Source organism: Zonotrichia leucophrys, chromosome 2, assembly GCF_028769735.1.
Source record: "Zonotrichia leucophrys gambelii isolate GWCS_2022_RI chromosome 2, RI_Zleu_2.0, whole genome shotgun sequence".
Classification (NCBI taxonomy): Eukaryota; Metazoa; Chordata; class Aves; order Passeriformes; family Passerellidae; genus Zonotrichia; species Zonotrichia leucophrys.
The window spans coordinates 19195214-19205005 of NC_088171.1; the positions used below are offsets into that span (position 1 = coordinate 19195214).

The window sequence follows — 9792 nt, forward strand, 5'->3', positions numbered from 1 at the left end:
GCTTTTGAACCCAGTGCTGTAAAGGACAGATGTGCCTGGCTCAGGATGAGGCTTTCCTGCACTGACCCAACCCAGCTTTGTTCCAGAGACAGCTGGATTTGGTGACCTCCTCTATTTGATCTCTTCCTTTCATCTATCCTGTTTACAGCAAAGTCTACTCCTCCAAAGAGGTCCAAGCCAGGATTCCTATCAGCATTTTTAATTAAATTCAAATGTATTTAACATTACTTAGAGCAGGAAAATAGGCAAGAACCTTCCAAATACTTCCTTTTATCTTGACCATTCACTCAAGTGAACAGGGCCATACAGATCATGGAGTAGCAGTGTCTTGTTGCCGAAAACTTTAGAACTCTTTGGTCTTCTTCTAAATAAGTCTGTTGTGACAGCAGTAGGAAATTCATTAACTCTAATTCAAAAGCAACCACACAGAAAGTAAACTACAAAATAAGGCATTTAGACTATTGGACTAGATTTATTTTGGAAGAGTTCCCACTAGCACTCAGAAACTGAGTAACAGAGAATTACTGCCAAATATTCTCTCTTGCATCACAGAACCTTGACTGACATTGGGCAAGGAACGATTCCCCTTTCTATCCTCAGTTTCCCACTCAAATTTGTTTCAAAGAATGACACACTTTAGAAGCTGAATCACTCTTAACACACACTTCTCAAGTGGAGCTGTTACACACAGGCCTGATGCACTTTCTTTTAGCAAGCAAGTGCTGGCTGCTGCCTATCTGGAAAACAAACAAAAAAAATCACTCAGGGTAGCAGCAGATTCCAATTTTTTTTTTCATTCCAAGTTTCTGCAGGAAACAAACAGTCACTATTCTGGAGATGGCAATCTTTGCTTGGCCATTTTGATTTTTTGGGGATAACAACCTGGAATTCATGTAAAATACTTCTACCCTCCTCCCATCCCCATCAAATCCTTGTCAAACTTGACTAGTCACAAAACAGAATCACTACACTGGAAATTCTTTCCATTTCTGCATCTGAAGATGACTACTCCTATCTTATACTCCTTCCTTAAAGTTAAAATAATTTCGGTTTTAAAATGTGGGAAAATAAGTCATTCTACACTACAGCTGGCTCTGGACGCAGTGTTGTCTTGCAGATGCTGTCCTTCTAATTTATGCTTTGGACCAAGAAAATGTCCTCTCATTTTTGTGTGCTACCTGTTACATTTAGAGCATCCACAGAGCTAACATTAGCACTCACACATTCATCATATCAGCTTGATTTTTCAGAGCTCTTTATATCAAATTCAGCTGACTTAACAAGGAAATAAAACAGAAATTTATTTCTGCCTCACCCTAACACCCTATCTTCAATGACCTTTTTCTAGGAACTGCATAGCAGTGAGTTTTGAATCCCCTGCTTAAAACAAATTTCCCAGAAGAGCAGTGAGAAAGAATTTTCACACTCACTCATCTTGACACAGCCTCTTGCAGGGACAGCAGAGAGTGCAGGTCTCAAGTACACACTGCTCAAGTGTGACTTGTCACAAGGAAGGACTCCTCAGTGCCACAGCTCCGTCCACAGCACACCTACCACCCTCCAGAGACCAAAGGGAACATCCACACACTTGGGTAACAGAGACTCTGCCTGATCAAGTAATTCATACAGCAGCTACCAGATGGTGTGGGACACAATGCAGATTCAGTTTGACAGTATCACTGAAGATTCCTGAAGGATTGAGGAACAGTAAGTTTCTCCTCCTTAGATGCCAGACCCTGTTTCTGCATTAATGAAGCAGAACTAATCCTGTTACAAGAGGACAAATTTCTGAAAATACCACTTATAGGGCTGTTAGTGGCCACCATGCAATTGTGCACAGACACACCAAAGCCAAGGTGGTCACAAGGAGCTGCTTCTTTTTAATGTCCACTTGTTAAGATGAGACTGAAGTCTCTAAAAAATTCTGGTTTTGACATTTCACTTGCAAATCTCCAGACAGGCCAGGAGACTGAGAAAAGGGGGAACAGTTGAGCTTTCACTTGATTGAGTTACAGAAAAATTCAATCCACCAGCATTAGCTGCATTTATTATCTCCTTCTATGTCATCTCTTTTGTACTTTCCTTAAAACAACCCCTTCTTGCCTCCATCAGGCACCACAATGTCATAAAGCCTTTGGAAAAGCCACTCTCCACACCAGATCTACTACAACTGCAAAGACAAACTTTTCTCTTTTATGCCACATTGCATTAATCCTCTCCTACTTCTCAAGCTCAGTAAAGCTTTTAACTCACAATAAAAAATTTTTTTTAGAAAACACAAAACCAAAAAACAAAACAACCAAAACCAAAGCCAAAGCTGTCTGCATCCTTTACAAAAGAGGGTACATAAACTCCAGTGTTGAAACTGGCTACTTGGGGGCACTGGAGTCTGTCCATGCACATCCACTTGCAAGATCAAAGTGCTCCCAGGCTTTCTATTAAGCACAGTGCTATGAAATAATATTCTTTAATATCATATAAAATATGCAACTATATCCTAAAATCCCATCCTAGGGTCTGGTTCTGATTACTCAGGGCCAAGTGTCCAAGTGTCACATTGAAAAATGGTACATTTAAAATAAGAATGAAAAAATGAGAAAAGCATGGGCAAAAATATTCCATGTAATTGGAGGAGGGAAATCAATTTGAGCAGAGTTTTCTTAAAAATAAAGGCTCCTAAAACCAATCCAGAGATTCAGAAACATAGCTTTTAAAACCTGTCACCAGTGAAATAAGTCTGGAGCCAGGAAAGCACTAATACTGATGACATCACCCTTTACCTACACACAAACAGACCACAAGACGGGGGAAAGCCTGCCGTGGAAATGCCCAAGGGCTGCTGGTGGAGCCCCAGTCTGATTCAGGCAATTCCTGCCTCCAGGCTTTAGCCTCCTGCCAGCACAGGCTGTGTGGAACAGGTACAGGAGAAAAAGCCCAGAGGCAAAAGCAGAGGAGAGGGCTCAGGGCTGGAGTTGAGGCTGAGAAGCAGCTTGGTACCAGGAACAATGGAAGGGAGACCTGGGCTCAGGGCTGAGGGCTGATGGAGTTGGAAGAGATTCACTGGGAGAGGATCTTCATTTACAGTGACATTCTGGAACTTTCCTGGAACCCTGCAGACTGTCCAGCAAGCCAGCTGGCAGAGGAGCAGCAGTGGAAGTTCTCTGCCTGAGATGATAAAGATACCCCAGCAGCAATGCAAAGGGCAGCCAGGTGTGCAGGGCCCCAGCACACAGCCTGCTGCACACACAAATCTGGTTTTCCAGGCTCCATACTCAGCTTTCCCCATGACTTCTGCAGTCATCACACTTAAGAATGTGATTAGCCCCAAGAAAGGGGTTAAAGAGCTGATCTTGTAATATCTTTAGAGTCAGTAGCAAGACTAAACTGTTTCTTAATCACAATGACAGCCTTAAATAACTCACATATTAAAAGCAACATTCTCATCACCATATATTCCAGTGCAAGATAAATAAAAAATAATCAAATCATCAATCAAAAACAAATACACAGAAGTAATTATTCTGATACATGTATTAATCCTGAATTGTTAACGCCTCCAAAAAAATCAAAACAAAATGCAGTTTCAAAGGGGTTGTTTATTTACAGACTGCTGCACTTTACAAGGAAAAAAACTGAAGAATTAGACCCTCAGTGACTACCACTGTTCCACACATACTAGAAGCACCTCAGATTCTCACCTAGCTCTTCTAAAAGACAGGGAGCTGCCTAAAACTCAGTGCAAGAAAAAAAGCTCAAGTTCATCTGTCATTATAACTGAAAACAGCCTGTTTCTTGGATTTTAAATTTTGGAAGGATGAAGAGATGTGAACCTGAATAATGCATTCCAGTACCAAACTCCACAAGCAGTAGCTACCAAATAAATAGATTTATATTTTAAAAATATATTTAAAGTTGTTACTACCTCAAAGTAGCTTCTCCCTTTAGTCAGCAGCCCTCAAGAAACAAGATTTGATAAAACATCTGTCATTGTTTCACATGTATATTTACTAAATGGAAAAGGTTCAGGAGTTTTGGAAGAGACTTTTCTCCCCAAGTATCAACTAACTAAACATTCAAATGAGAAATCCTATAATTATTCATGGCAGTATTTAATCATAAGGAACAACTTTATCAAAGCAAAACAGAGAGTTGGAAAACACACAGGAATGAGCTCCAACAAAAGAATCTCTCTGATCATTCCTTGCACTTTCTTGCCACCAGAAAGCTGTTAGGCACTAACTCCCAGGACATTCTTGACCAGGAAAGAGCCAGGGCCATGCAAATGTGTTGAAGCCCAGGGCCAGGTTCCAGTTCGCTGGCTACAACATCTTTGAGATTTCTGCCCAGCGGGAAAAGCAGCTCCCGAACTTGATGAGATATAGAAGCTTCAGAAGACAGATGCCCTAAGAAAAGGTGGGCTTCCTGTTGGCCCTCTCTGACCTTCTTTTCAGCTTCCCAGCAGTTTTCCTTACAGGCCATCCATAGGAGTCTCCACAGCAATGGCACCTCAAGGTTTCCCAGCAGCGAAACCAGCACAAGGAGCTGGTGATGCCTCTGATGCTGTTTGCTCCCCTCCAGGCTGCAGGCTCCAAATGTGCAACAATACCCCTGCCTGTACCTAGTTTAATACCACAGAAGCAGGCTCAGAGGGTAGTAAAGAATTACTTTTTCAACACTTCTATCTTTCATGATGTTAGCATGGTGTCCAGACACACCTCCACAATGAATAAGGTCTCAAACAAGTATTTGTTTTCCTTATGAGATGTTAACTATTTATCAAAAGGACTTCTAAAATGGGATCAGATGCTTTATTCCTTGGGAACTCATCTTTCATTCTTATTCCAGGAATATAAACTAAGGCCACTAATACAAGAGTACCTGACAGTACACTTTAAGGATTTCATTTTGTTCGAATTCAAGTCACTGTAATCTTGCCTTCTGCTTTTGCCAGAAAGATACCAAACCCTGACAACTTTTGAGATCCAACAAAAGAACCCTGCAAGGTGCCCCTGACTCCCATAGCTAATGTAAAATAACAGCGGGCAAAGACTTTTCTCGTCTTCTTAAAACAGCAATCTCCGTAAGGGATGGCTAGAATTCTTATTCACCAGAATAAGAAACAAGCCCCAAACCCTTTTAAAATCAGATTTATACAGATACATGTATAGACAGGCAACTTACTTAAATCATTGCTCCAGCCCTCACTAGATTGAGATCATAAAAGGCACACCAGTTATCTGCTAGACAGTGATGTCACAAAATATTTGTTTTAATAAAAGGACCAATTTTATTTTAAAACTTGGATCTAGCACATCCAGAAAAGGCCAAAATTAACAGCTCTTATTGCAATTATATAACTACAAAGTACTTTTAAAGACACAGGTGGGAAAGATGGTAAAATATTTGTGTGCCATCTAAATAAATTGTAACAGCCTTATTTGCAGACATTCTCCTCTTGTCCAGCATCCAAAAAACTAAAACTTGTGGAAAAGCAGCTCATGACCAGAAACAGCCAAGTAGGATAATATACACAAATGCACATTTCCACATTACTATCCAGAGCCTGATCCTTGCAAATTTAACCTTCAGACCAACACCAGCTGTGTGCAGAAGAAAGTTTCAGGCCTCTGAATCAATTATTTGTTCTGCACAAACAAGAAATCAGTTCTGAGGTCAAGTTACCAACCAGATTACATTAAAAGAGTTATTTTAAAAAGAAATACAATGCAATTAAAGTTAGCTTGGCACTTTGATTGCTCTCTTAAAATAGAAACTTTCTGCATTTTTACAATGCTGAGCTGTGAGAAGCCTGCCCATAGAGGATCTCTCTCCGGGAGCTGCCAAAACCAGGACTGCAAAAGGACTCAGAGGAACTTCTTCCTACAAATAAGGCATAAATTATTCCTATAGCCACGATGTCCCCTTGGCAAACAGAGATCACTTGTGTAAGCTACAGGAGTGTCATTAACTCACCAAGAGATGGAAAACAAAACAAAGATTCAAGAGCCACAGCAAAGTAATACAAAAGGCCTGGTATTAAGATGCCACTCCCAAAAAGAAAGGAAATGTTTCCTTAAGAAAAGGTGGTTCCTCAAGAATTCAAGTGATAGATTTTTAATAAAACAATTCTAAAAAACTGTTGTAAATAAAATAACAGAAAGTTGCAAATATTTACACCAGTGGTTTTCTTTTTCGTTTGCTTGTTAGATGTCATTGTATTTGAGAAAAGACTGATAGCTTTATTAGATCTGGGAAACAAGTATCAAAACAAAATTGAGACACACCAAAACACAATCAATTCATGAATACCACATGGCAAACCCACCACTGATCTATAGCACATTTTCAAACTGTCATTCAGGTAATCAATTACCAGGCACTTCTTTTTCCTCTTTTAAGCCCAGGAACTTTGGCCGAGCGGAGTGGATCTGCCAGATGCCAGCAGCACAACAGCTGGTAGAAGTGCTCCCACAGCTCCTCTTTCTAAAAATGTTCAATTTGGTTCACGACATCCCACGACAGCAATACAACAAAATCAAATCCCTCCTAAACTGAGCCAGTCTGCCGACAGAAAGCATCGAAGAATTTAGGAACAACTTGTAAAGCCGGTATAAAACTTTGTTTATTCTAAAAGTAGAATTTCCTTGGTAAATTAGTGCTGGCTTCATCGGGAATTCCAATCGCTGTACTTTACATAAAGCTACATCGGAAGCGGGAGGAAGTAAATTTGAAAAAGGATTATACTGAGAAATGCTCCTTGAAATAAACCGGAGACCTCAGCCAGAGACACCCACCAGGCACAGGCACCCGCCCGCAGCCGAGCAACGCAATTTACCTTCGCACCGAACGAGGGGGACTCGCCAAGCAGGGCGGGGGCCAAATCCTACTGCGAAAAAATCTCCGGAAACTGAGCGGCCACCGGGGCAGGAGGGAGATAAAACAAAAACCGGGAAAGGCCGCGGCGCCCTGCGCTGCCCCCGTCCCCGCCCCGGGGCGCGCAGAACCCCGCGGCTCCCGCGTACCTGCACTCCGGAGAGTGTCGATGCTCTGCGGCCGGGCGGCGAGGTCGGCCACCGCCTGCGCGAACTGCGACCGGGCGCGCTGGTACTGCTCGAACACTGCGGGCGGCAGCGCCGGGGCGCCGGGTCAGCGGACGGGCGGGCACCGGGCGGGCACCGCGCCAGCCCCGCTCCCCCGGCGCCAGCCCCGGCCCCGGCCCAGCCTACCTTGCAGGACCTGCCGCTGGCTCATGGCGGCGCCGGGCGGGCTCCGCGCCCGCGGGGATTTCCGCGCTAGGGACGCGTCTCCCCGGCAACCGGGCGGAAGCGGAGCCGCAGGGGGCGGGGCCTCGGCAGTGACGTTGGCGCGCCCGCCCGCCGCGCCCGGTCCCGCTCCGCCCCGCGGGCTCCGCGCGCCACGCTCGGGGCGTACCCGCGGGACCGGACGGGACGGGACGGGACGAGCGGCGGCGGCTGTGCCCGGCCGGCTGTGCCAGCACCGGCCCCGGCCCCGGCCCGCACACGTGTGTCACTTGCTCACTGCCGGCGCAGGTGTGGGGATCGGCCCCTACAGAGGCTCCCGAGGGCGGGCGGACCGGCAGCTCCGCGGAAACGGGAGCGCCGCTGTGTCGTGTCTGTAGCACGAGCGCAGCACCTGCGGGACGGTATCAACACGACGTGACATGGAAACGTGTACAGCCGCTGTGCGCGCTCACCTCTCACCGGCGGGCAGTGCTGCTCCCGGGGCACCGGGGAAGGCTGCGGACGGGCAGGGAAGGCGCAGCCCCGCGGGACGGTGCCGGGCTCAGCGCAGATACGGGTCCGGGCCACAGCCGCGGCGCCGAGTCCCGCGCAGCGAAGGCTGGCGGGGAGCTGTCGGATGGCCGGACCGGAGCCTGTCCGCCCCCGCTGACATTCGGGAGCGCCGCCGCGGCCTCCCCGCCGGTGCGTATCGGTGGGACGCGCTGCTCCCCCGGGGGCGCGTCCCTTGTCCTGCTCCGCTGCTGCGCAACTTGCCCAGGGCTCGGCGGGCAGACGGGACAGACTCGGCGCTCTGGCGAAATCCAGCGCATCTCTCGGCAGAGACAGAATCCACCTGCTTGGCTCCCGCTTCCCTCCGCTGCCTGGGTGCGGAGGGAAGATAAAAACTAAATAAGAAAAATAAGGGCAGCTCCAAGCTGTTCGCCCCCAGCCGCGCCGTTCTTCTTCGTGGTGTCCTTTGATTTTAGTTTTTTCTTTTCTATCTCACCACCGACGCGATTCCTCCTCGGGGATCTCCGCCCTTGCCTTCTCCGCCGCGACGACCCACGCAGGGGTTTTTGCGCCTCATGGGGAATAAACTTGTCCCGCGCAAAGCCGCGGAGCGCGGCGGGGCCGGGGCGGTGCAGGCAGCGCGGCCGCGCAGGGGAGAGCCCGTGGGCTGCAGCCTCGCCGGGAGCCTCGGGAGCGCGGCAGCAGAAGCCCCGTGCCCCGCTGAAATAAAGGCTTTTCTCAGACGATAAACAGCGCAGTGAAAGATGCCCCAGCGCGCCCATCCGCGGAACACCCGTGCAGCGGCAGCTCCCGCCCCGCTCGGCCGCAGGTGGCCCGGAGCAGCATCCGCGCTCTCGGTGCGGCGGGAGCAGCGCGGGAAGGGGCGCGGTGGGGCGGGATGCTCCGGCAGCAGCCCTCTGGCTCTGCCTGGCACAGACACAAGTCATTCCTGTGCACTATATTTGGTTGGGAGCGGAAGGTTTTTTTTTTTTTTTTTTTCCACCAGCGTATCATTCTGGTAGATAACCTGCGCACTGCCTTCCACTTTTTCCCATCTTGGTGGGACCATAAGAACTAATTACGAATAATTCTCTTGTTTACTGGTTGGCAAAGACATGGTTGCATCTACGAGTAAATACAACCTTGGAGGTCGGTATAGCAGCTAGTGCAAACGGTGGGACTGGGAAATGAAATCAGTATTATAAGGGTTTGAAGAGAAATAGACTCTACATCTCCCCCAGTATCTTTTGAGGGCGATTCCCAAGACGCAGGATACTCGTGAACGAAGGTAATAGTTAGCTCTGCTATCGATCAGGCTGCTCCAAGTGAAATTGTGATCTACAACAGAAAATCAGACTTAATAGTCAATAAAGAATGTCTCTTTCTGTAGCCACACATTATTGCACAGTGGCTTCAAGATTTCATAGGCAGGTTATTTGTCTTGAAAAGCTGCAGATGTACAAAAATCAGACGACTGACACTATATAAACATATTATCTGCTAGGTAACATAAAGTTTTGTCTCATACCTTAAAGTTGGAATGCTGAAGGTACTTCAGCTGCCTTTTTAAAGTTTAGAAAAGTGTAAGAGAGACGTCTTAATTTTTTAAAACTCCTGTCTGTGTTTGCTCAGCTGAGAAAAGAGGGGCTAACATACACAATATCATGGTCTAAAATGAGCTACGTGTTTCCAAGAGTATTTAGTGCGGGGAAAAAAAATCTCTTTAAGTAAACAAATTAAACAGGTGGTGTGCTATTCTTTACAAATAAAGGAGACAAATAAAATCAGATTGGTGAGGAGGTCGTTTGCCACAGAAAATATTTTGGGAAATTATCACCATGTGTACTTGAGACGGGAACAGCTGTTAAACACATTTCTTTATACTTATTTCTGTTCCTAAGTTAAATAAAAAATAAACAAATGGTGATTAATTACTTCCAGAGGTTCTAAAAAAAAAAAAAAAGCAGATGTGTCGATTACAGATAAATTGATTTATCTGTCTAATTAAGTCTAATGTTTGGATAAGGAACAACAAAACGCA

General features: G+C 46.1%; 1 protein-coding gene across 2 annotated transcripts in view; it reads right to left on the minus strand.

Moving 5' to 3' along the window:
* The window catches only part of SPAG6 (sperm associated antigen 6), a 36741-nt gene extending 29436 nt beyond the window's left edge, over positions 1–7305 (minus strand). For both annotated transcript variants that reach the window (XM_064704130.1, XM_064704129.1), the window contains exons 1-2: positions 7227–7305; positions 7023–7118 (exon numbers count right to left, since the gene is read on the minus strand). In XM_064704130.1, the coding sequence (XP_064560200.1) occupies positions 7023–7118; positions 7227–7251 (121 nt within the window). In that variant the 5' untranslated portion in view covers positions 7252–7305. The remainder of the gene's footprint in view (positions 1–7022; positions 7119–7226) is intronic.
* Positions 7306–9792: the final 2487 nt, after the last annotated feature.